Source organism: Salvelinus sp. IW2-2015, unplaced genomic scaffold (genome assembly GCF_002910315.2).
Source record: "Salvelinus sp. IW2-2015 unplaced genomic scaffold, ASM291031v2 Un_scaffold16323, whole genome shotgun sequence".
NCBI classification, from domain to species: Eukaryota; Metazoa; Chordata; class Actinopteri; order Salmoniformes; family Salmonidae; genus Salvelinus; species Salvelinus sp. IW2-2015.
The window spans coordinates 476,433-503,267 of NW_019957534.1; the positions used below are offsets into that span (position 1 = coordinate 476,433).

General features: G+C 42.3%; 1 protein-coding gene across 2 annotated transcripts in view; it reads right to left on the bottom strand.

Moving 5' to 3' along the window:
* The window catches only part of ttyh2 (tweety family member 2), a 119,710-nt gene that overhangs the window by 30,188 nt on the left and 62,687 nt on the right, over positions 1-26,835 (bottom strand). For both annotated transcript variants that reach the window (XM_070442578.1, XM_024146202.2), the window contains exons 3-5: positions 24,317-24,428; positions 11,584-11,804; positions 7,524-7,619 (exon numbers count right to left, since the gene is read on the bottom strand). In XM_070442578.1, the coding sequence (XP_070298679.1) occupies positions 7,524-7,619; positions 11,584-11,804; positions 24,317-24,428 (429 nt within the window). The remainder of the gene's footprint in view (positions 1-7,523; positions 7,620-11,583; positions 11,805-24,316; positions 24,429-26,835) is intronic.

Here is a 26,835-nt window from a genome sequence, read left to right on the forward strand (position 1 = left end):
GTGTGTGTGTGTGTGTGCTCTGGGTGACCCAGTCGGCAGGAAAAATAACCCAGCGTGCCTTTATTGAACACACAACACTACACCACATCAAGCAAGCTACCATTGGCTTTTGTGCTCAGGCAGGCAGATCACTGATCTATGAGAAGGAGCAGGGACTGGGGCAGTGGCAGATGAAGCCTGGGTGGTTCATTACATGCATAAACAGATACATAAACAACAAGACATAAACATAAAGCCTGATGCACACACACACCAACACAGAGAGAGGGCAGCTCTGGGTTGTGTCCTAATGGTACCCTATTCTCTATATAGTGCATAGGGATGGGCAGGCACGGTTATTTGAATATTCAAATATCTGAACGGATGTCAGTATTCAAATACTTGCAAGAGTACACATTTTTTTAAAGAAAATCAAAGGTCCATTTTAACAATGAAATGGCTTTGTCTCAGTTAAATCAAATAATATATGTGACATTGCTACACACAAGGATATACCATGTCATTTGACATTCTTAACTTACTAAAACAACAAACTTTTGAATCTAGTTTTTATGACGTGTGCCCCACTTAATCCCCCAAGTTTCAGCATCATTGTAAAGCCCTAGTTATTTTGCTGCTTTGACAAAGTCATTTATGAAGATGATTATTTATGTCATGTGATTAATTTACGTCTGTCGCTCATTTTAAGGTAAACCCTGTTACGTGAACTGAACTCTCGTTTTAACATGGTTAAACTATTTAAAAAATATCTAATAGTCAAATCATAGAGAAAAGCAGGTGAGCTGGTTCTACACAGCAAATTCCCCCATGTTAAATTAACACTGAAGGTGTGGACCTGTATAGATACTGAATATTGTTGAATTAACACACTGCTAAGTGTAAAGCTTTAGTTGCAATTTGAATATTTCCCAGAATGCCTTGCCTTTCGAGTGAATTGTAGAGTTACCATGACTGAATTTGTTAGTGACTGAGACATGCTCGTTGCATACATCCAGTTTCAGTACAAAGACTTCAAGTGAATATGTTATCATTATAATTTGAATATTTAAAGGCCTTGAACAGTCATTCTAATTCCTGTGTAAAATAGCCAAAAACATCACAATAATATTTCTGAGGATTGATATGCTCAATTTTTTTTGAAAATGTACATACAGGCTGAGTGGGTGGGGAGCCTATATTCATGAGCTTGCCTTGACAGACAGTTCTTTGAAACTCCTATGTAAAGAAACTTGGATGTAATGAGCAGTGTTGCAGTAAAATCATCTCAAGCAAATTTGTAGTGATACGTTTTATACCGGAGCATGCATCAAAACCGCTAAGCAGTTTACTTCGAAGCAGTGTGCCGATGCTTGTATCACCTTATCAGACGCAAGTGATCAATAACGTCCGAAGCTTCGCTTTGTTGAACAACCACCTGATTAGTTTGCTATTGGTTTCACTAGAAGACAAAAAGGCTACCCTGTGCACGCGCTACGGTGTGTGCGACGTCATCTATAATAATTTGGCTGTTCTAAATTATTTTGACCAGCAGGTGCCACTGGTGTACAATGTGTTGATCAAAGCCTCACGTAAATAACCTATTATCGACAAATTTGGCTGGAAATGCTCAATGCTTCAGGAAGCTTCATTTTCCCATCACTACAAAATTGGTGATACACAAAGCAACTCAAACATTGAAATTGCATTAATGATATATATTTTTATACATCTCCCGTTTGGCATGTCTCTTGTGATGCGGTTCAAAGCAGCACTGATGGATGTTTTGAATTACTTCCCCTCTTCTGTTCCATGCTGGCTGAAGACCTAGCTAGCCGGTAACTAGCTAACTGTAACGGCAGTCTAAGTCGTCCTCCTCATCGGACGAGGAGAGMCGAGAAGGATCGGAGGACCAATGTACAGCGTGGTAAGTTTCCATGATTTAATAACATGAAAACAATATACAATTACAAAATAACAAAACAAACTAACCGTCACAGTCCCGTGTGGCACAAACACTGACACAGAAAACAACCACCCACAAAATCCCAACACAAAACAAGCCACCTATATATGATCTCAATCAGGGACAACGATTGACAGCAGCCTCTGATTGAGAACCATATTAGGCTGAACACAGAAACAGAAAAACTAGACACACAACATAGAATACCCACCCAGCTCACGTCCTGACCAACACTAAAACAAGCAAAACACATAAGCACTATGGTCAGGACGTGACACTAACACTAGACACAGATGAAAGGGGAAAAATAGAAGTACCTTTGCCATAGATGAATAGGGTAAACTTTATTATATTTGCTGACACCCTACAGTCAAATGTTGGGCTTAACCTTTACTGGTTGAGTGCTTTGCTACGTCCTTAGTTTTTATTTTAATTTTATATTTTAATTTAAACTTTATTTAACTAGGCATTTAACCTGTTTAGGCCTCTCAAAGTGCTTGTGATATAAAAATGCCAAATATTCATAAACCTGCATGCACCAAGACCATGTAATTATAATAAAATACTGTTAAATACCAATATTACATTAGCATTTACTTTCTTAGAGTATTGTGCTTTATCTTTGCTCTGATATTACAGTCATTACCAGGACACTGGTGGCAAGTTACTGTGAATATTACAGTAACGTACTTGGCACTAGCCAGAGATGGGCAAAGATACATCATTGGTATGTTGTTACAAATATAAAATACCTTGAAGACCAACTTGTCCTTAACTACAACAACATTTTTAGTAACGGTTACAGAAACGTTTTATTGCTATGACTGTGATATGTGTTTGTTTTAATCAATCTTAGTTTAATGCACTAAGTCGATCTGGACAATATCGTCTGCTAAATGACCAAAATGTAAATGTTACATTAACGCTGCAAAGCACACTGCTGGGTATTATTCTAATGAGCTTCGCCCTCTAACTATTTGTATTTTGATCAAATTTGGCCTTGATTCTGGAGTCCGTTAGAATAATACCCAGCAATGTGCTTTGCAAGTGTACATTTTTACATTTACTTTTACATTTTGGTCATTTAGCAGACACTCTTATCCAGAGTGACTTCAAGTCAGTGCATTCACCTGAGGTAGATAAACAAGAAAATATCACAGTCATAGCAAGCAAAAGGATTATGTTACCATTGCCGAGAATGTTGTTTTAGTTAAACGGGCTACTTGCAAGTTTATTTTTGTATTAGAAAATACTACATACATGTATTCTAATTATAATGTTACAAAATACATAAATTGTAGTTCTGACTAGTGAATTACAAAATAGTAGTGAATTACAAAACAAAGCATCCTGAAGCATTGAACATTTCCAGCCAATTGTTTGAAAATAGGTTCATTACATGAGGCTTTAATCAACCCCTTAGTGGCACCTGGTGGTGATTTTATTTTTAGAACAGCTAAATTACTATAGATGATGTCACATATGCCATAGTGCGTGCGCAATGTAGCACTTTTGTCTGGAGCTCTGGACCTCTGGTATCAAACATAACGTCACTACAAAATAAGTATTGAAATGATTGAAATACCTACAGTATATCAAATACATGTAACAGAAATACTGCCCCTTGTTGGCACTAGCTGCCTGCACTGTATATCTCCAACAGTTTACTAACCACTGTGCTTCCAGTAATGCTCTGTAAATTATAGAAATACAGCATGTTGCTGTAGTCAGGTTTTCCAGTAATATGATGGCAATTTGTGTTTCAGCAAAGGTCCTGTAAATCTAGAGTAATTTACTAGCTACTATGCTGCCAGTAATTTACTGTAAAAATGACAAGATATTTTTTTACAGTGTAGACAAGGACGCTGAGCGCAGCAAAATAGCCTCAACAAGCCTAGCTAGCTAGCTAACATCTGGCTTTCTTAGCTAGCTTCTTTACATCAAGTTGATGCAGTAAATACATGCACAGATAACCTATGGCATTTACAAGTTTTTCTAACTAGCGTGAGTCAGGGCTGTTTTTCTCTCTCTCCCTCCAGTGTCACACACACCACAGGAGGGAGAGAGAGGGTCTGTGGTCCGTTATGGGTCCGCGGTCAYACGACCACCCCTCATCACTGCCAAACACTCCCTAAAACACTTCTGAGAGCAGGCCTTTCTAATCGACATGGCCCGGGTATCCTGGAAGGATACTGACCTCATCCCGTCAGTAGAGGATGCCTGGTTGTTCTTTAAAAGTGCTTTCCTCACCATCTTAAATATGCATGCCGCCATTGTTACAACCCCTATTACTAGTCTGTTAAACCTCTCTTTCGTATCGTCTGAGATACCTAAAGATTGGAAAGCGGCCACGGTCCTCCCCCTCTTCAAAGGGGGAGACACTCTAGACCCAAACTGTTACAGACCTATATCCATCCTGCCATGCCTTTCTAAAGTCTTTGAAAGCCAAGTGACAAACAGATCATCGACCATTTAGAATCCCACCCTACCTTCTCCGCTATGCAATCCGGTTTCCGAGCTGGTCTCAAGGTCCTAAACGATATCATAACTGCCATCGATAAAAGACAGTACTGTGCAGCTGTCTTCATCAACCTGGCCAGGGCTTTCGACTCTGTCAATCACTGTATTCTTATCGGCAGACTCAACAGCCTTGGTTTCTCTAATGACTGCATCGCCTGGTTCACCAACTACTTCTCAGATAGAGTTCAGTGTGTCAAATCGGAGAGCCTGTTGTCCGGACCTCTGGCAGTCTATGGGGGTGCCACAGGGTTCACTTCTCGGGGTGACTCTTTTTTCTGTTTATATCAATGATGTCGCTCTTGCTGCGGGTGATTCCTTGATCCACCTCTACGCAGCCGACACCATTCTGTATACATCTGGCCCTTCTTTGGACACTGTGTTAACAAACCTCCAAACAAGCTTCAATGCCATACAACACTCCTTCCTTGGCCTCCAACTGCTCTTAAATGCTAATAAAACTAAATGCATGCTCTTCAACCAATCGCTGCCCGCACCCGCCTGCCCGACAAGCATCKCTGGACGGTTCTGACTTAGAATACGTGGACAACTATAAATACCTAGGTATCTGGCTAGACTGTAAACTCTCCTTTCAGACTCATATTAAGCATCTCCAATCCAAAATGAATGTCATTTACAAAATAGCCTCCAACACTCTACTCAGCAAATTGGATGCAGTCTATCACAGTGCCATCCGTTTTGTCACCAAAGCCCCATATACTACCCACCACTGCGATCTGTATGCTCTCGTTGGCTGGTCCTCGCTACATATTCGTCGCCAAACCCACTGGCTCCAGGTCATCTATAAGTCTTTGCTAGGTAAAGCTCCGCCTTTTCTCAGCTCACTGGTCACCATAGCAACACCCATCCGTAGCACGCGCTCCAGCAGGTATATTTCACTGGTCATCCCCAAAGCCAACACCTCCTTTGGCCGCCTTTCCTTCCAGTTCTCTGCTGCCAATGACTGGAACGAATTGCAAAAATCACTGAAGTTGGAGACTTATATCTCCCTCACTAACTTTAAGCATCAGCTGTCAGAGCAGCTTACCGATCGCTGCAGCTGTACACAGCCCATCTGTGAATAGCCCATCCAACCAACTACCTACCTCACCCCATATTTGTTTTTCTGCTCTTTTGCACACCAGTATTTCTACTTGCACATCCTCATCTGCACATATATCACTCCAGTGTTAATTTGCTAAATTGTAATTACTTCGCCACTATGGCNGCCAACACCTCCTTTGGCCGCCTTTCCTTCCAGTTCTCTGCTGCCAATGACTGGAACGAATTGCAAAAATCACTGAAGTTGGAGACTTATATCTCCCTCACTAACTTTAAGCATCAGCTGTCAGAGCAGCTTACCGATCGCTGCAGCTGTACACAGCCCATCTGTGAATAGCCCATCCAACCAACTACCTACCTCACCCCATATTTGTTTTTCTGCTCTTTTGCACACCAGTATTTCTACTTGCACATCCTCATCTGCACATATATCACTCCAGTGTTAATTTGCTAAATTGTAATTACTTCGCCACTATGGCCTATTTATTGCCTTACCTCCTTACTTAATTTGCACACGCTGTATACAGATTTTTCTATTGTGTTATTGACTGTACGTTTGTTTATCCCATGTGTAACTCTGTGTTGTTGTTTAAGTCCCACTGCTTTGCTTCATCTTGGCCAGGTCGCAGTTGTAAATGAGAACTTGTTCTCAACTGGCCTACCTGGTTAAATAAAGGTTTTTAAAATTTAAWWWWTTTTWAAATTAAAAACCGCCAGCCCCTGCCATCCCCGTCCTGCTGAATTGCGTACCGTCTCTTCTGAGTCTTGCAGGCTGCGCAGCAAACAAGTGTCCAAGTTTAAACATTGTTACAAAAAAACATGTTTTTAGACTATCCAGACATCCCAATAAACGTCATGATATTATTCGAATAGTAAAATTATTTAAAATGCCCGTCCCATTATTACACTACGTATATAGGAAATCGGGTGCCATTTGGGATGTTCTGCACAGCCCCACAAACATAGGTGTTGTGTGCTACCTAAAGTTCTCCTCTCTCTATCCCCGGGAACCAAGAATGGGGTTGACGCCCACAAGAACCTCCGTTCACACATCATAAACCCCTAAAGCAGGCCTTCACAACTGTAATTCATCTCAAATGTGTAAAACGCCTGGTGGAATGGAATGGAATGGATCGAAACTCCCCTGGGAGGCCTGACTCACTGACTCATTGAAGTGTGTGTGTGTGTGTTAAMGGGGTGTTGGTTGAGGATATAATATAAGCCTGGTTCTCAGCCCAAATGACTGATGGAGAGAGACAGGAAGCTATGCGCCTGGGTGAGCACGGAGCACAGAGGGACTGGATGAGTACATGCTTACTATATGCTGTGTGTGTGTGTGTGTGGGGTTTGTGTGTGTGTGTGTTGTGTGTGTGTGTGTGTGTTGTGTGTGTGTGTGTGTGTGTGTGTGTGCACAGAGTGATGCATTACATGCCCTGTGGAATCCCTCTCACAGTACAGCAGGGGCTGGAGTACTTATGGTGGAAATCGTTATTGATGACAATAGATACTGAGATGAGATGGGAGGTTGTATGTGTGTGAAGATGTACATTTAGTAATTATTTTATATTACATAGAAATTCTCTCGCTTCAACATATCCCTTCAAAAAGTTGGTTGCTCTCCTGCTTCCCTACCCCTGGTTGAAACAGATTCACACAACAAATCAAGAACTAAATAATTCATGCTATTCCAGACCGGGCTGTGAGGAAGAAAAAAGGCTTCCCTTTTCCATTTCAGTCAAGTGCATTTGTAATTCATGTAAGTTATGTAAGACGCATAAAACAGGTCAAGTAACACTCTTGAAATTCTGTTGGGGGGGGGGGGGGTCTTTGAAATGGCAGTTATGGCACGACTCCAAGTCAATTCAATCAACCACCAAAAGTATATTTCTTGGAAATGGGCATGGCAAATCTCCAAGCAGCCAATTCAATCAAGTGCATCGACAGACCAAACAATATAGTAAAGAATTGAACAGAACAGAAATAGGAGCAGTAGGCTACTCACGTGGTCAGCAGCCAGCGAGACTGCTTGGCCAGGCCCAGGCAAGCCGCCAGACAGATGACCAGATCTAGGATCAGTAGCAGCAGGTAAGTGAGCCACCTAGAGGACAGAGGGAGAATGACAGAGAGTCAGTCTGTCAGTGAGTCAGACAGACAGCGTAACAGATCTAGGATCAGTAGCAGCAGMTAGGTGAGGCACCTAGGCCCTAGACGACAGAGAGAATGACAGCGTTACAGTCACAGAAATATAACTTCCTTATCTTATCTTCATTGCCCATTACTATGGGTATATTCAATATGGCCGCCGTTCCACCTACCAGAGAACATTGACTTGAATGAAAATACTGTTATAGTAATTCTATTTCTATGGTTACAGTAATGTGCAGAGTCAGCTGAGGGAGCAGCCAACCAAGTTGCAACCCAAATGAGAGTCAGCTGGCTGGCTCATGTCCCTAGCTTACACACGACTGGCTGACACTTAGGACCCTTTGGTTAACCCAATAGGACGCACACCGTCAGACATCACACTGGATGTCTCTGTGTATGTCAGTGGAGGATTGGTTGGACATGTGTAGGGTATTTGTGTGAGTGTATGTCAGTGTCAGACCTGGGATATAAATATGCTTTGGAGAAAGTAACTCTATTTTTGGTGGAACAAACAGTTCCGTTGGAGATAACTATTTGAATACAGATCTGAGAAAGCGACTACTTTTTTTTATATTTGAATACAGACCTCAGGAAGTGACTACTTTTCAGAAACTATTGGATTTGCTACCTTCAACTAATGGTGGGGCTGCATCTGGAACTGCATGTTGCAGATAGAAATATAATGAATAGCGCACACACGTCATATACTATTTCAATTTGTCTGACAGTAGATCATATTTGATCTACACAATACATTTCTATTTCTCTGAACATTCTGTAAATTTCTATTCTCCTGAACAGGCGGCCTGTGTAGATAATTAAGTAAAAACCAATCAACAAATGATATTGTGTACAGATAATTATAAATAAGTTATCCAGTGTTAAAACACAAACAAATGAACACTGACAGTGTGCAATCAACACTGAAAGTGTTGAGTCTGTGGACCCATATAGACACCAGAATAGCGTTAAATTAACACTGCTTTGTGTAAAGCATTATTCATTATTTGAGAAAATTGTAGAGGTGCCACCCATGACTGTATTTGTTAAGGACAGAGACATGGTTGTTGCATTCATCCATTTTTTGGATCCTATGGACTTCACCAAGTGAGATCCTAAGTGAATAATATGTTATATATAAAAAAAWATATATATTTAACACAATACCATACGTATTTCATAAGGCTTCATTTTGAGGGCCTCGCTTTACCCTAATAAACAGGCCTGAAACTCATACACATCACTTTGAACCAAAACCACACCCATCATTATCATATTTCCCAGCCTGCTCTATTGCAGGTTGATTTTTAGAATTGTTTGTTTCAATATCTATGTTTGTGCATGTATATTGATTGATTTATGAATGAATTAATCTTATGCAACACAAAGATAAATAACATACAATAAAATACATTTTCTAAACTAATCCAATCAGTTAGTTAGATTTTTTGTTTTCAAATAACTTACATTCGGTGGTAAATTCAATTGATTGGACATGGTTTGGAAAGGCACACACCTATCTATATAAGGTCCCACAGTTGACAGTGCATGTTAGAGCAAAGACCAAGCCATGAGATCAAAGTACTTGTCTGTAGAATGCAGAGACAGAATTGTATCAAAGGACAGATCTGGAAAAGGGTACCAAAACATCTCTGCAGCATTGAAGGTCCCCAAGAACACAGTGGCCTCCATCATTCTTAAATGGAAGAAGTTTGGAACCACCAAGACTCTTCCTAGAGCTGACTGCCCGAGAAATCGGGGCCTTGGTCGATGGTCACTCTGACAGAGCTCCAGAGTTCCTCTGTGGAGATGGGAGAACCTTCCAGAAGGACAACCATCTCTGCAGCACTCCACTAATCACCCCTTTATGGTAGTGGCCAGACGGAAGCCACTCCTCCGGAAAAGGCACATGACAGCCCGCTTTGAGTTTACCAAAAGACACCTAAAGACTCTCAGACCATGAGAAACAAAATTATCTGGTCAGATGAAACCAAAATTGAGCTATTTGGCCTGAATGCCAAGCATCACGTCTGGAGGAAACCTGGCACCATCCCTACGGTGAAGCATGGTGGTGGCAGCATCATGCTGTGGGGATATTTTTCAGCAGAAGGAACTGGGAGACTAGTCAGGATCGAGGGAAAGATTAATGGAGCAAAGTACAGAGAGATCCTTGATTGAAACCTGCTCCAGAATGTTCAAGACCTCCGACTGGGGCGAAGGTTCACCTTCCAACAGAACAACAACCCTAAGCACACAGCCAAGATAACGAAGGAGTGGCTTTGCGACAAGTCTCTGAATATCCTTGAGTGGCCCAGCCAGAGACGGGACATGAACCCGATCTAACATTTCTGGAGAGACGTGAAAATAGATGTGCAGCGATACTCCCCATCCAACCTGACAGAGCTTGAGAGGATTTGCAGAGAAGAATGGGAGAAACTCCCCAAATACAGGTGTGCCAAGCATGTAGCGTCATACCCAAGAAGACTCGAGGCTGTAATTGTTGCCAAAGGTGCTTCAACAAAGTACTGAGTAAAGGGTCTGAATACTTATTTACATAAGGTATTTCTGTTTTCTGTTTTTTGTTTTTAATAAATGTCCAAAAGGTTATATGAACCTGTTTTTGGCTTTTCATTATAGGGTCTTGTGTGTAGATTGATGAGAGAAAAAAACAATTGAATCCATTTCAGAATAAGGCTGTAACGTAACAAAATGTAGAAAAAGTCAAGGTGTCTGAATACTTTCGAATGCACCGTATATTCAAATACCTTCAAATATTATAGTTTTTCTGAGACCTGTATTTGAATATCAAAGGAAATAGTTGCCTTTAGTTGATTCTCTATATTTGACTACCTTGAGTAGTTGAAAAGTTGGTATTTTCAAATAAACTACAAAATACAACTATTTTCTGCTGAGATCTGGTCAGTTTAGGAATGGACATGGTAGAGGCTGTATGTGAGTGAGCGCGTGCGTGCGTGACTGTGTGTGTGTGTCAGTGTATGAATAGACATGGAGTAGGCTATGTGTGCTTGATGTCTTTACTTTTTGCTGACGATGTGTGTTCTGTGCCCTCATCTGAAGGCATCTGCTCCAGTCAGAACAGAATAGAAGCAGTGCTATAATTGTGGTCAGTGGTCTCTGGCTTTAGCCCATGTAGGAACAGATCCAGTCCAGATGATTTAATAATGGATGAGCTCAAATCCATTCGCATTAATATTTTATTCTCTGAAAGCTACGGCTATGTCCCCCCAACCCTACCCCATCTTATGTCCATTACTCTCTCCCTTCCTTCTCTCTCTCTCACTCTCTTTCTGTTTCTCTCTGTCTTCCTTCTCTCACTCTCCTCCTCTCTCTCTCTCCATCACTCCTCTTTCACTCTGTCTGTCTCTCATATCGCAGTCTCCCTCTCTCCTCAATCTCTCCCCCCCCCCTCTCTTCTCTTAGCATTCAAGAGGGTACAATATAAGCAGGATGTAGGACCTTGTCCCTGGTGCCTGTTGTCTCTCCAGTGATCACTCTTACTGTGTGCATCTCAGCCAAATTTAGAGTCAAGCTGAACATCATCACCATGTCCCTGGTGCCTGTTGTCTCTTCAGTGATCACTCTTACTGTGTGGATTTTAGCCAAATTTAGAGTCGCTGAACACCATCACAGGGTAATAACTCACTGAACGTGAAGGCTCTCAGCTGGTCTATGTTTTCATCTGAACTCAATAAGGTCGTATTATTGTTGTGCAAACATTGTAAAAACTATCTGAACATGCAGAGCACATGGTGAGATGGGTTACTGATAAGAGGTAGCCATTCATTAACTCACACACATGCACACAAACACTTACACACGCCCAAAAGCACGAACGCACGCACACAAACATGCACATATACACACACGGTCTATATGTGGTTTTGTCTGGTCTATACCTGTAGTACTCTACGTATGCGGTTTGGTCTGCGATAGCGGCCAGGTCTACTTTAGCCGTGTCCCAGTCAGGAAGGCCCAACAGCTGTTTGATGACATTGTCAGCCATCTGCTGCATGAAGCGTAGGGTCTGTACGTAGTCTCCCCGCGTAGCGAAGATCTCATCCAGCCTCGCCAGGTGCTGCTTCAGACCACTCTCCATGCTACCCATGGTGTTAGTCACCTAGAGGAGATGAGTAGAGAGGGAGAGGAGGAGAGGCAAGGAGGAGAGGAGAAGGAGAAGAGGAGGAGGAGGAGAAGGAGAAGAGGAGGAGAAGTGTGAGTACACAGAATACTCCATTAACTTCCATATGAATAACAAGAGTTAGATTGCATTCTAAATGACACTGTATTCTCTATTTGGTGCACTACTTTTGACCATGGCCCATAGCGGATTTAGGTGAGTATTACAGGGCATGCTTGACAATGGGCCTTAGTGGTCTTCAGTGCAAGACCTTCGTAAAAGGCATCTAGCAGATCCACGAACACTAATATAATTTCAGATATATCTTAAATGACCACGTTTTCACAAATTTGATGATATAATCGCCAAGCCCATTCAAAAGATTAGGGGACAGGACCCGAAAGTATGACGTAGGACAATATCACTTGCACAGGGTATTCAGTAGACGTTGGTTCTCCAGGGATGACTTCGTTCTGTTATTCTGGGGTCACCATGGTGGTATATTTTCTCATTTAATTCTAGGCTAATGTAAAAAATAAACACTACACGGTTTTCTACATAATTAAACAGCATAATCATACTGCTGCAAATTAGGCTTAGCAACCAGGGCAACAGCCTCCTTGAAACAAACAACTAAACAAACAAGAGAATTATAAACTTCCTCCTACTCACATTTTTCTGTGACACTCTTAGTTACACAAACTTTGCCAAATACACATAACATGAAAGGAGTACCAATACTGCATCCAAAATGGCACCATATTCCCTATTWATATACCACTATTACTGACCAGGGCCCATAGGTCTCTGGTCAAAAGTAATGCACATACAGTGCTATTTAATTGGGACACAACCCCAATGTGGACAGGATTACACTATRACTTCGCTTCCCACTTAATTACAACATAGTTCCAGGGAGAGGGTTGTTGACTGGGAAATGTTTTTCAGAGTCAGTGACATCTTGGTATTTGATAATTAAAAGGGGCAATAAAAACTTCCATTTAGCCCTAGGTACTTGGCATTCAGCAGGCGTACAGACCACTCATATTGTTTATGTGTTTGTAGAGGTGGGGACAGCGATGTGGTTTGGTTCTGGGGGGCTGCTGGGTGGAAGTTATGAGGTAGTTTGGTATTCAATATGTGTATGTGGACTCCTCGCTCACTAGATTGCCTTTGGCTATAGGGAGAACAGGAGGGAGGGGGGAGAATGTGGTAGAGAGAAAGAGCGAGAGGAATTAAGAAATAAAGGGAATTAAGATTGAGAGAGAGACAGAAAGGGAGAGTCAGAAAGAAAGAGAGTATCTGAGAGGGCGAAAGAAAGAAAGGGAGAGGGAGAGTAAGAAAGAAAGAAAGTGAAAGAGAGAGAAAGAAAGAGAAAAGTGAAAGAGATGAGGAACCAGGGGAAGAAGATAAAGCTAGTCAGAGGGTTGGTTTGGAGAGTTGAGGTGACATGCAAAGGTTTTTGGATGGAATTGGCAAATACGGAACAAACACATTACGCTACAATGATTGTGACAGTGCCACCAAGGCCTAATGTACCACAGTCACTTGTACTAGCCAGCCAGGCTGGCTGTCTTCGTGCCCTACAGAAACAGAATATGCAAACCAAATGGCACCCTATTCCCTATTTAGTGCACTACTTTTGACCAGGGCCCATATGGCTAGGGTATAGGGTGCCATTTGGGKGGCAGACCGAAAGACAGAGTTTAGCAACAACATTACGTCTGGTGTGCTACTGTTATCTGATCCACTACCTCATTTCCACGGCTTTATTTCAGCTCCTCAAAACCGGGAGATTAAATCATTGCTGGGAAAGCATGTATCTGAGCTCTGTGGGACTGCATGGGAATGTTATCTGTAGAGCCTAGGGAGTCACTGGATCCCGTTGGTTGCCTGTAACGATTCGTCTGATCCTCATCATCGCATTGCTTCAACTGATCCTGTAGATATGGCTGTGGCTCTGCTGTTATCATCCATCCACTATGGGTATGTCACAAAAGTAGTGCACWATGTACGGAATTAGGGTGCTATTTGGAATGTGCCCTATGTTTTCATAGCCTGTTGGACAGTGTATAGTCAATCCATCCAATCACACACACACTTGAGTTTCTCTCAATAGACAATTTCTCACAAACTATTGGGCGTTATGGCAAAACTGACCTAAATAACTTGTAGACCTGCAATGCAACTCGATATGATTCAAGGTTGCTGCATTCACGTCAGGGGAACATAGCAGGGGTGACACTTAGGTGCAACTCCATACAATATATGTGGCTCTGTTCACGCCAGGAGAACTGAGCAGGAGTTAACGACTCGGTAAAACTCCACATGATTATTGCATTTCCGTTTTCATGTGTTGCACTTGCATTCCGCAGCATATATTAATCACATGATCATGCATAGTACTGATGTCAAGCGGAATAAACCAAGGACACAGATGGTTCCTGTTGTTGTGAGATTCTCTCTGGTGTTTACAGAACAACTGGTGCTGTGAGATTGGGATATCAGGATTCAAGGATGCTGTGTGAATAGAATACCGTGCTCCTGCTCAAACTAACTCTCTGCTCGATGGAGAAGAGGAGGAAAGGAAGGGAGGAGGAGAGGAGAAGAGGAGGGTTCCTTCAATTAAATTTGAATGGATGAGCTCAGGCATTAAATGGATCATGGCTCTAAAGTGCTGCAGCCGTCCTGCCACCCAAAGATGGATTTCTCCTCCATTGGTTAAATTGGGTTCATAAAATCTTGAAAAAACACAGCAATGTGATGGTGACCACAGCTGACGTTTTATATCTCAGAATAGATAGTATTTCCTGACGGAGGGGTTAAGAGCCATTTTGGTTTGTGGGTTCGAAAGAAAAAAGAATATGAAAGTGACAAAATCTTTCATCAGAAAAAAAGATGATTGACATTGAATGATTGACACAAATAGAAAGAAGGTTATGAGAATATCCACAGAATGGTTGTCTATGGTGGATATTGTGGGGAACGATTTGAAAGCTATTGTAGGTCTAAATTCCACAAAGAGACCAGAATTGACTTTTTATGGCATAAGACATTGAAAGTATAAGTGGAGGAGAGGAAGGAAAGAGAAAGTGGCTTAGCAAAAAGAAACAACCTTTTGCATGATGCTAGAAGTTTCACTTCACTTAAAACATACTTCAAAGCACATGTCTGAATAGGGAAGTCAGTGTTGCTCATTTATTTATTTCGCCTTTATTTAACCAGGTAGGCAAGTTGAGAACAAGCTCTCATTTGCAACTGAGACCTGGCCAAGATAAAGCACAGCAGTTTGACACATACAACACAGAGTTACACATGGAATAAACGAACATACAGTCAATAATACAGTAGAAAAAATTAAAAGTTATATACAGTGTGTGCAAATGAGGTAAGATAAGGGAGGTAAGGCAATAAATAGGCCATGGTGGGGAAGTAATTACAATATAGCAATTAGACACTGGAATGGCAGATGTGCAGAAGATGAATGTGCAAGTCGAGATACTGGGGTGCAAAGGAGCAAGATAAATAAATACAGTATGGGGATGAGGTCGTTGGATGGGCTGTTTACAGATGGGCTATGTACAGGTGCAGTGATCTGTGAGCTGCTCTGACAGCTGGTGCTTAAAGCTAGTGAGGGAGATATGGGTCTCCAGCTTCAGTGATTTTTGCAGTTCGTTCCAGTCATTGGCAGCAGAGAACTGGAAGGAAAGGCGGCCAAAGCAGAAATTGGCTTTGGGGGTGACCAGTGAGATATACCTGCTGGAGCGCGTGCTACGGGTGGGTGCTGCTATGGTGACCAGTGAGCTGAGATAAGGTGGGGCTTTATCTAGCAGAGACTTGTAGATGACCTGGAGCCAGTGGGTTTGGCGACGAGTATGAAGCGATGGCCAGCCAACGAGAGCGTACAGGTCACAGTGGTGGGTAATATATGGGGCTTTGGTGACAAAACGGATGGGGCTGTGATAGACTGCATCCAATTTGTTGAGTAGAGTGTAGGAGGCTATTTTATAGATGACATCGCCGAAGTCGAGGATCGGTATGTTTGGCAGCATGAGTGAAGGATGCTTTGTTGCGAAAAAGGAAGCCAATTCTAGTTGTAATTTTGAATTGGAGATGCTTAATGTGAGTCTGGAAGGAGAGTTTACAGTCTAGCCAGACATCTAGGTATTTGTAGTTGTCCACATAATCTAAGTCAGAACCGTCCAGAGTAGTGATGCTGATTAGTCATATTACAGCTGTATTTCTACAAGACTAACAGTACACAACAACTATGCTCTTACATATCCAGACCTTTACCCTAGACTTAACCAATTCCTATCTCTTTACCTGAAGATAACCCTTAACCTTACTGTAAAATGTGCCGATAGGAGAAGAATATCTACTTCTTAAAATTATCTGATGCTCTAGTATCATCCAAATCAATTTGAATCAAATCATATTTTATTGGTCTCGTACACATATTTTGCCAATGTTATTGCAGGTGCAGCGAAATGCTTATGTTTCTAGCTACAACAGTGCAGTAATTAATACCTAACAATACAAAACAAATCCCATAAATAAAAAGAAAGAAATATCAGAACAAGTAATGTCAGATACCGGAATACAGTATGGACAGTACATTAAAAGAAAAGATGTGTACAGCAGCAGTTATATAGGATGAGCCTTGACTAGAGTACAGTATATACATACGAAGTCGGTAAAACGGTCTGTAAACATTATTAAAGTGACCAGTGGTCAATGACTATATGTACAGTGAAATCGGAAAATATTCAGATCCACCGTAGGAATGGTGCCAAGTTTCCTCCAGGCGCGATGCTTGGCATTCAGGCCAAAGAGCTAAATCATGGTTTCATCAGACCAGAGATTCTTGTTTCTCATGGTCTGAGTCCTTTAGGTGCCTTTTGGCAAACTCCAAGCGGGCTGTCATGTGCCTTTTACTGAGAAGTGGCTTCCGTCTGGCCACTCTACCATAAAGTCCTGATTGGTGGAGTGCTGCAGAGCTGGTTGTCCTTCTGGAAGGTTCTCCCATCTCCACAGAGGAACTCTGGACCTCCCTGACCAAGGCCCTTCTCACCCGATTGCTCAGTTTGGCAGGGCGGCCAGCTCTAGGAAGAGTCTTGGTGGATCCAAACTTCTTCCATTTAAACTTCTTAAGGATCGGCGTTCCGTCAACCGGACAGTTGTAAATCATGCAGCGCATTATATCAAGATCGCAGATTTTAGAGAAACAACAAATGTCGGTACATATAAGTGTCTTATATCGGCTGAAAGCTTAAATTCTTGTTAATTTAACTGCACTGTCCAATTTACAGTACCTATTACTGCGAAAAAATGCCATGCTATTGTTTGAGGAGAGCTCCTAACAACAAAACACTTTTCATCGCGATAGGTTGGAGAAATTCATCTCTGAAGGTGAAATGTGTACTTACATTCTGAAATCTTGCTTTGATTTATCATCCAAAGGGTCCCAGAGATAACATGAAGTGTTGTTTTGTTAGATAAAATTATTTTACATATCCTTAAAAAGGTCCATATAGCATGCACGATCAATTTTGTATTTCCACTCGTTCTATTTGCAAAGAAAGGAATCTGTGACAATCTCACCCTAAATGTTGTTTCAACAAGTCAAATCACGTTCGTATGRATTTCTCAGAGATCCTAGAAGGTAACAAGACTTCACTATATCATTAAGGGTGTAGTAAATCCTATAGGACACCATATTTGGTCAGAGAGCGACACCTTCATGGCACGCCGATGACACGGGCGGCCATCACTTGAACGACTGTATCTTTGTCAAATAAGCACCAATCGGGGCCAAGCAAAGCTAGCTAGATAACCAATGATCTGGGCTTTACGGGAGTATCCGGAAACCATGTATATGTTGTAAAATGTAGCTACTAACCTTGTACGACAGCATGCCTTTTCATTTTGGACAAAAAAAATAATGATATTCAGTGTTATGAAGTTATGAAAACTGGTTGTTTTGCAAATGTTGAACTTATAATATGGCTACTAATAATTGGAAAGCTAAATCAAAGTCCAAGTATACAGATTTAACGATATTCTTGCAGAAAAATGTAATATGAATGTGAATGTCTCCTTCACGATTTGCCCAACTGTACCTGGGGACTTCACAGTAAAAGTCTTGTAGTTCACTCATACTTCAAGTTATCCATCGGAAACTTTGCACATACACTGCTGATATCTTGTGGACACTATCAGAATTACAAACAGAGTGATGGCTAGAACTGTGACCTTTCTCTTGCATTTCAAAGATGGTGGTAGAAAAAGACTGGTTGGTTTTTTCTTTGTATTTTCTTCTACCAGATCTATTATGTTAAATTCTCCTACATTCAATTCACATTTCCAAACTTCAAAGTGTTTCCTTTCAAATGGTACCATGACTATTAAATGCTGCAGAATTGTTTTGGTACCCTTCCCCAGATCTGTGCCTTAACACAATCCTGTCTCGGAGCTCTACGGACGATTCCTTTGACCTTATGGCTTGGTTTTTGCTCTGACATGTTTTTTTTATATATATATATATATATATATATATATATATATATATATATATATATACATACATATATATATAAATTAGCAAACATTTCTAAAAAACTGTTTTTGCTTTGTCATTATGTGGTTATATTATACATTATATGTATTTAATACATTTTAGAACAAGGCTGTAACGTAACAAAATGTGGAAAACGTCAAGGGGTCTGAATACTTTCCGAATGCACTGTACATAGAGCAGCAGTCTAACTTGCAGGGTAGAGTACCGGGTGGTAGCCGGCTAGTAACAGTGACTAAGTTCAAGGCAGGGTACTGGGAGGAGGCTGGCTAGTGCTGACTATTTAACAGTCTGATGGCCTGGTGCAACTGTACTTTCTCAGCCTTCRAGATGGTAGCGTGGTGAACAGGCTGTGGCTCAGGTGGCTGAGGTCCTTGATCTTCTTGGCCTTCCTGTGACACTGGGCGCTGTAGATGTCCTGGAGGGCAGGCAGTGTGCCCCCTGTGATGCTTTGGGCTGACCGCAATTGCAGACAGTGTAATTGTCATACCAGGCAATACAGCCCAACAGGATGCTCTTAATGGTGCAACTGTAGAAGTTTGTGAGGGTCTTCTTCACCACACTGTCTGTGTGGATGGACCATTTCAGGTTCCCAGTGATGTCCACGCCGAGGAACTCGAAGCTTGTCACCTTCTTCACTGTGGCCCTGTTGATGTGGATGTGCTCTCTCTGCTGTCTCCTTAAGTCCACGATCAGCTCCTTTGTTTTGTTGACGTTGAGGGAGAGGTTCTTTTCTTGGCACCACTCCGCCAGGGCCCTCCTCCCTGTAGGCTGTCTCTTGATTGCATCATCCATAGATCTGTTGGGGTGGTATGCAAATTGTAGTGGGTCTAGTGTATCGGGTAAGTGGAGGTGATAATGATCCTTACCTAGCCTCTTAAAGCACTTCAAGATGACAGCAGTGAGTGCTATGAGGCGATAGTAATTTAGTTCAGTTACCTTTGCTTTCTTCGGGTACAGGAACAATGGTTGAGATCTTGAAGCAAGTGGGGACAGTAGACTGGGATAGGGCGAGATTGAATATGTCCATAAACATTGCAGCCAGCTGGTCTACACTTGCTCTGAGGACGCGGCTAGGAATGCAGTATGGGCCGGCAGCCCTGTGAGGGTTAACACGCTTAAATGTCTTACTTACCTCGGCCCCTGAGAACAAGAGCTCACAGGCCTAGTGAGCGGTGGTGGCCTGTATCGGCAGCACTGTGTTTTTCTCGAAGCGGGTAAAGAAGGTATTTAGCTTGTCCGGTAGCAAGGTGTCGGTGTCCGTGACGTGGCTGGTAAATACCGCAAAGTTGGCCTGGAGCTAGAAATAGGGTGACTATGTACACTACCGGTCAAAAGTTTTAGAACACCTACTCATTCAAGAGTTTTTCTTTATTTTTACTATTTATACATTGTAGAAAATAGTGAAGACATCAAAACTATGAAATAACATATATGGAATCATGTAATAACCAAAAAAGTGTTAAACAAATAAATTCTTCAAAGTWGCCACCCTTTGCCTTGATGACAGCTTTGCACACTCTTGGCATTCTCTCAACCAGCTTCATGAGGTAGTCACCTGGAACGCATTTAAATTAACAGGTGTGCCTTCTTAAAAGTTAATTTGTGGAATTTCTTTCCTTCTTAATGCGTTTGAGCCAATCAGTTGTATTGTGACAAGGTAGGGTTGGTATACWGAAGATAGCCCTATATGGTAAAAAAACAAGTCCATAMTATGGCAAGAACAGCTAAAATAAGCAAAGAGAAATGACAGTCCATCATTACTTTAAGACATGAAGGTCAGTCAATACGGAAAATATCAATAACTTTGAAAGTTTCTTCAAGTGCAGTTGCAAAAACCATCAAGCACTATGATGAAACTGGTTCTCACGAGGACCACCACATGAATGGAAGACCCAGAGTTAGCCCAAATAAATGCTTCACAGAGTTCAAGTAATAGACATCTCAACATCAACTGTTCAGAGGAGACTGTGTGAATCAGGCCTTCATGGTCGAATTTCTGCAAAGAAACCACTACTAAAGGACACCAATAATAAGAAGAGACTTGCTTGGGCCAAGAAACATGAGCAATGGACATTAGACCGGTGAAAATTTGTCCTTTGGTCTGGAGTCCAAATTGGAGATTTTTGGTTCCAACTGCCGTGTCTTTGTGAGAKGCGGTGTGGGTGAACGGATGATCTCCGCATGTGAATTTCCCACCGTAAAGCATGGAGGAGGAGGTGTTATGGTGTGGGAGTGCTTTGCTGGTGACACTGTCTGTGATTTCTTTAGAATTCTAGCCACACTTAACCAGCTTAGCTACCACAGCATTCTGCAGCGATACGCCGTCCCATCTGGTTTGGGCTTAGTGGGACTATCATTTGTTTTTCAACAGAACAATGACCCAACACACCTCCAGGCAATGTAATCGGTATTTTACCAAGAAGGAGAGTGATGGAGTGCTGCATCAGATGACCTGGCATCCACAATCCCCTGACCTCAACCAATTTGAGATGAGTTTGAGATGAGTCGGACCGCAGATTGAAGGAAAAGTAGCCAACAAGTGCTTAGCATATGTGGGAACTCCTTCAAGACTGTTGGAAAAGCATTCCAGGTGAAGCTGGTTGAGAGAATGCCAAGTGTGTGCAAAGCTGTCATCAAGGCAAAGGGTGGCTATTTGAAGAATCTCAAATATAATATTTATTTTTTGGTTACAACATGAATCCATATGCGCTATTTCATAGTTTTGATGTCTTCACTATTATTCTACAATGTAGACAATAGTAAAAATAAAGAAAAACCCTTGAATGAGTAGGTGTTCTAAAACATTTGTCGGTTAGTGTATGTTGACACCATCCTGTGACAAAGACATGCTGACCTTCATGTTCGTGTTCTAGCTGCAGCACAGTATGTGTAAGGATGCCAAGGCTGCAACAGCCAGCAGGTTAATGACCTGAGGGATGCCCTTCTGAAATCCCTGATCTGGMACAGGAATCAAACCTAGGAGTCTATAGGCCCAGATCCAGACCCAGGCCCAGGTCCAACTCTCAGTCAAAAGCGCTCAGTCAGTCACCAGCCATTACACACAGAGTCTACATCCAAAACAGCACCCTATTCCCTACAGAGTGCACTACTTTTGACCAGTGGTGCAGTATTATGTGTGCACTATTTTACCAGGTAAGTTGACTGAGAACACATTCTCATTTACAACAACAACCTGGGGAATAGTTACAGGGGAGAGGAGGGGAGATAAATGAGCCAATTGTAAGCTGGGGGTGATTAGGTGACAAAGATGGTATGAGGGCCAGATTGGGAATTTAGCCAGGACAACCACCCCTACTCTTACAATAAGTGCCATGGTATCTTTAGTGACCACAGAGAGTCAGGACACCCGTTTAACATCCCATCTGAAAGACAGCACCCTACACAGGGTAATGTCTACAATCACTGCCATGGGGATATTTTTTTTTTTTTTAGACCTGAGGAAAGAGTACCTCCTACTGGCCCTCCAACACCACTTCCAGCAGCATCTGGTCTCCCATCTAGGGACCAACCAGGACCAACCCTGCTTAGCTTGAGAAGCAAGCCAGCAGTGGGATGCAGGGTAGCATGCTGCTGGCACTATGCAGGGGTTAGGGTGCCATTTGGGACAGAGACCTCCAACCAGGCAGTTTATCAATGGCTTGTCAACTCCATGCCATACATAACCCTGCTTCCGTCCCCTCAACAATTTTCAAACATTCTCTCTCCAAGAGCCCGATTCTTTGAACTTGGTTGCTTACGTAAATCCTTCTTTAGTCACATAGTGTCAAATAACTAATCTTTYATGTATTTTGTTTCCAGACAAAGCCTATTACGATGAGAGCGTGTTTGGTTGAGGGAAATATATTTACAGTTATGTCAATGGCCAGGTCCTAACCACGGCTAGATGTAACCTTGCTCTCTGACTGACTAATACAAGCAACACTGATAGCCTGGTCTGACATCTGTTTGTGCTGTCTTGCCAACTTTTATGGTCATTGGTAGGAGTTGGCAAGACAACACAAACAGATCTGGGACCAGGCTAGAGTTCTGACTGTTGGCTGTCAAAACTTATCTCTTTATTCACCATCTCCTTCCTCCAAGCCTCAGCAAAGAATATAACAATTTATTTATAGAATGTCTGCAGAGTTCCTAGTTCATATGGGATATCACTTAAAGATTACACAATAGACCAAGCATTCCAAATTCCCGTAATTCCCATTACGCTATCAGCAGCAGACTGTTTTTCTGGCTTCTTCTTCAGAAAAGAATGTATTCTAACTGTGTGTCTGATTGTTCATTCAGATTCCCAGTCGGGGTTTTCTGTGTGGGGGGCAGATAGAAATCTACACAACCATATGGTCCAGAACTAATTAACTAACTCAACCAAAGCTGGGAAAATTGATGGTGACTGTGAAGTTAAAAAGCAGCCAACTTCCATTGACGGTGACTGTTAAGTGTTTCATTTCCATCCCCTCCTAGTCAAAGAGATCTGCTCTTTGGATGTGAACCGACTTCTGAAGAGTGTGTGGAGAGGGGGAGGAGGAGGCATCTGAGTGGCGGGGGCAGAAGCCAAAGCAGCCATTGTTGTCAGAAAGGAGACTTTAACACTGAAGCAGCCTATCAGGACGCCCGGCCATTGGTCCTCTTCAAAGGTCTTTGCTTCCTGGGTTCACGCCTGATTATGTGAAGGGAGACTGTGGAGTGTGTGTGTTTCTGTGTGAGTGTGTGTGTTTGGAGTCTGATTGTGAAGGGAGACTGTGGAGTCTGTCTATAAGACACAGTAAGTCCTTTGTACCGCTGGAAGACCAGGACTAACAGCTCAGATAGGAATCAGGCTAATTGGTTCTATACGCTGTGGGCCAGTTTCCCGGCCATGCTCAGTTAAAAATCTCCATTAAAAGGGCTTCTTAGTCTTGGACTAGGCTTAATCTGTGCCCGGTAAACCGGCTATGTGTGTTTTCGGGCTTAGCAGTGTGAGTCACAGCCATGAGAGAGACAACTAGCTACGGAAACATTAATTTACTCCTTTAACACAGATGGGGATATAATCCATGCTCTTTGACAGCATTCATAGAAGACATCTGGAGTCTCTCTCTCTCTCACGATGATGCACTTCCTGCTTTACTGCTGAGGGAGGTGATAAGGAAGGAGGATAGTGGGTGATGTAATGGTGATGTCATAATAAGCCAGAGAGACTGTATAATCATCCAAGTGTCTTTGGATAATAGCATCTGCTGGTGGCATTTTAAATTGGACCATATTTAATCAAATGCAGAATTAAGGAAATCTGATTCTTATATTTAACCATTAAGGTCTATACATCATAAGGGACATACATCACAACATTTCTGTGCCTTTTTTGCCTATAAATGGCTGGGATCAAATATAGCTTGCTCTTTTTTAGCACTGAGAGAAAATAGAACTGAATTCCACTGACAAAACTTTCTGTAGATTCCTGAGCCTTATTATCTGAGTGAAAAAACGCCCCAGAGTGTGTGAAATTGACGTATAAAGCTGGATTTGGGTGCCTCTTTACGTGTCATCATCAGCGCTTCTTAGCACAAATTGAAAAAATTTGACAGATATAAATAGCCAGGAAGGGCCTCATAGTGTAAAGTTGGAGGCACACCAAGGAGGACAGAGGAGGAGGATGGTTCTTTGTTCATGGGGAGTTAGTCTGTCCCCGTGGCATAGGGAGTAGGATTGGGGTGGGTGGGTAGAGAATAGTGGGCAATTGTCAGCAGTATAATTGGGGGGGTTGGGAGGAGTAGTCATTCTACTGTACCCACCAGGCAGTCGACGGCTCCCAGGGTGTGATTGGTGTTGTACAGAGAGTCGTCAGCTGTGTGGTTATGTAGTGTATGGTAATGTAGCGAAGTGATATTGTACAGCAAACTTAGAGGTTATGTATTGAGTCTGTAGTGCTACCCACCAGATTGTCGACCCCTCCCAGGGTGTGATTGGCATTGTACAGGGAGTACGTCAGCTGGTAAACCCCGTCGTTGGTCTCGCTGTTGCCATAGAAACCCACTCCCACCGCAGCACTGCACAGAGCGAGAGAGACAGGAAGGAAGATGCAGGTTAGCGTTTCTGATAAATTAATCAGTATAGGACAACGTATACAACATACAGTACTTAGTACCAACGACTGATCCAATAAATAATTGATCTTCGTTTAAAGGAGGTTGTTTTGCCACAATTATAAACTGTTATCAATTATTCTGTCATTGCCTTTTTCAGCTCCCAGGGTGAGAGTTGTCAAAAGTTATGGTGAGCTGTCATGACTACAAACCCTAAAATGGCAACATGAAGGCTTGAGCTTCGTTGCACATCCCCACCTTGAGGGTATTGTGCAAGCTAGAAGAATACTGTATGTTAGTTTGGTTGATGATTGTGAAAAGGTTTGTGTGGGAACCACCATTCTTCGGTTTATTCAGTCTAAAAAGTTTAGTAGATCAAATAGATAAGTGCACAGTAAATAGAGACAAAGACATAAAACCTCACAGCAAATTAAGAAACACACAGCACAGTTAAGAGATTCATGTGAGTCATATTGGTTGCGTCCCAAATGACACCCTATTCCCTATATAGTGAGATACTTTTGACCAGGGCCCATAGGATTCTGGTCAAATGTAGTGCACTATGTAAGGGATTGGGTGCCATTTGGGATCACAGACACTGTTATGGAGGTTCATGTTGCTTCCCTGGATTCATTCCTCTATTTCAACAGTGTGCGTGTCTCCATCTCTTCCCTGGTCAGTAATAATAGGAACATGTGATGAACATAGACAGAGTCACACAACATTCTTCATCCAGTGACTGAGAATTTTCCTGTAGTCCACTGTCCATTGTCATACAGAAAAACAGAACTATGCACTATCATAATAAATGGTTCTGTATTACTCCAGGCAACCTTAGATTACTAAGTATTACTAACATGCACTCGGGTAAGCACATACACATTTTAGCAGTAGGCTGAAATTTCTGAAAAAAATCKTTTTTCTCATCCCCTCTTTGAGTTTGTGTGTTACGGACATCAAAATCAAATCAAATTATATTCAGTACTCTCAGTACCACAAGCAGTGGTCCCCCTATCTTAGTATCTCTACTAATACTTTATCTTCACACTACTGTGCATATCCCTCCCCACTCCACCACACTAACACAACTACTGTGGAGATAAACCTCTCTCAGTATCTCTTGATTATTGGAACCTCACACTTTATACAGCCTACCCTTACAGCATATTAAAACACCCACTTCCTCCTGTTATGTCTGGTCCAGTAAAGTGATGCCAGATGAGGACCACAGGTCAGTCCCAGTGGGTAGAACTTAGTCTAGGCTCTGAGGGAAACCTCCACATTCATAACAGTGTCGATCACTGGACGTGTCCCAAATGGGGCCCTCTATACACTGAGCGTACAAACATTAGGAATATCTGCTCTTTCCATGGCATAGACTGACCAGGTGATTCCAGGTGAAACCTATGATCCCTTATTGATGTCACTTGTTAAATCCACTTCATTCAGTGTAGATGAAGGGGAGGAGACGGGTTAAAGAAGGATTTTCAAGACTTGAGACAATTGAGACATGGATTGTGTATGTGTGCCATTCAGAGGGTGAATGGGCAAGACAAAAAATTMAAGTGCTTTTGAAGGGGGTATGGTAGTAGGTGCCAGGATCACCGGTTTGGTATTTCAAGCTCAACAGTTTCCCGTGTGTATCAAGAATGGTCAACCACCCAAAGGACATCCAGCCAACGGCAGGCCAGTGGTCAAAAACAGGTAACTGATGAAAAAGTACAAAGGAGAATGACACGAATTGGTGCCCAAAGACCCATAAAAGAATGCACAACTCGACGTACCTTGATACGGATGGGGTGTGGCAGCCAACGGCCTTACAGAGTTCCACTTCTTTCAGCAAAATACTAGAAACTGCGGCTGCAGTGGGCTAAGGAACGAAAACACTGGACACTAGAGAATTGGAAAAACATTGCCTGGTCTGATGAATCCCGGTTCCTGCTGTTTCACGCTGATGGGAGGACTAGGGTATGTAGAAAGCCACGAGTACATGGCAACATTGCAGGCTGGTGGTGGTGGTGTGGGCTGTATTTTCATTGCACACATTGGGCCCCTTGATAAAATGGAGCAACTTTGAATGCCACAGGATATCTGAACATCATTGTCAATCAGGTGCATCCCTTCATGGCAGCAGTGTATCGATCTGCAAATTGATGGAACGAGCTATTCGGAGTAGAGATCCACTACCAGTCAACTTGACACAACTGTGGGAAGCATTGGAGTCAACATCGGCCAATATCCCTGACGAATCCCCGACATTCCCCGACGAATTGAGGCTGTTTTGAGGGCAAAGGGGGGTGCAACTCAATATTAGGAATGTGCTCCTAATGTTTTGTACACTCAGTGTATGTAGTGCACGACATAGGGAATA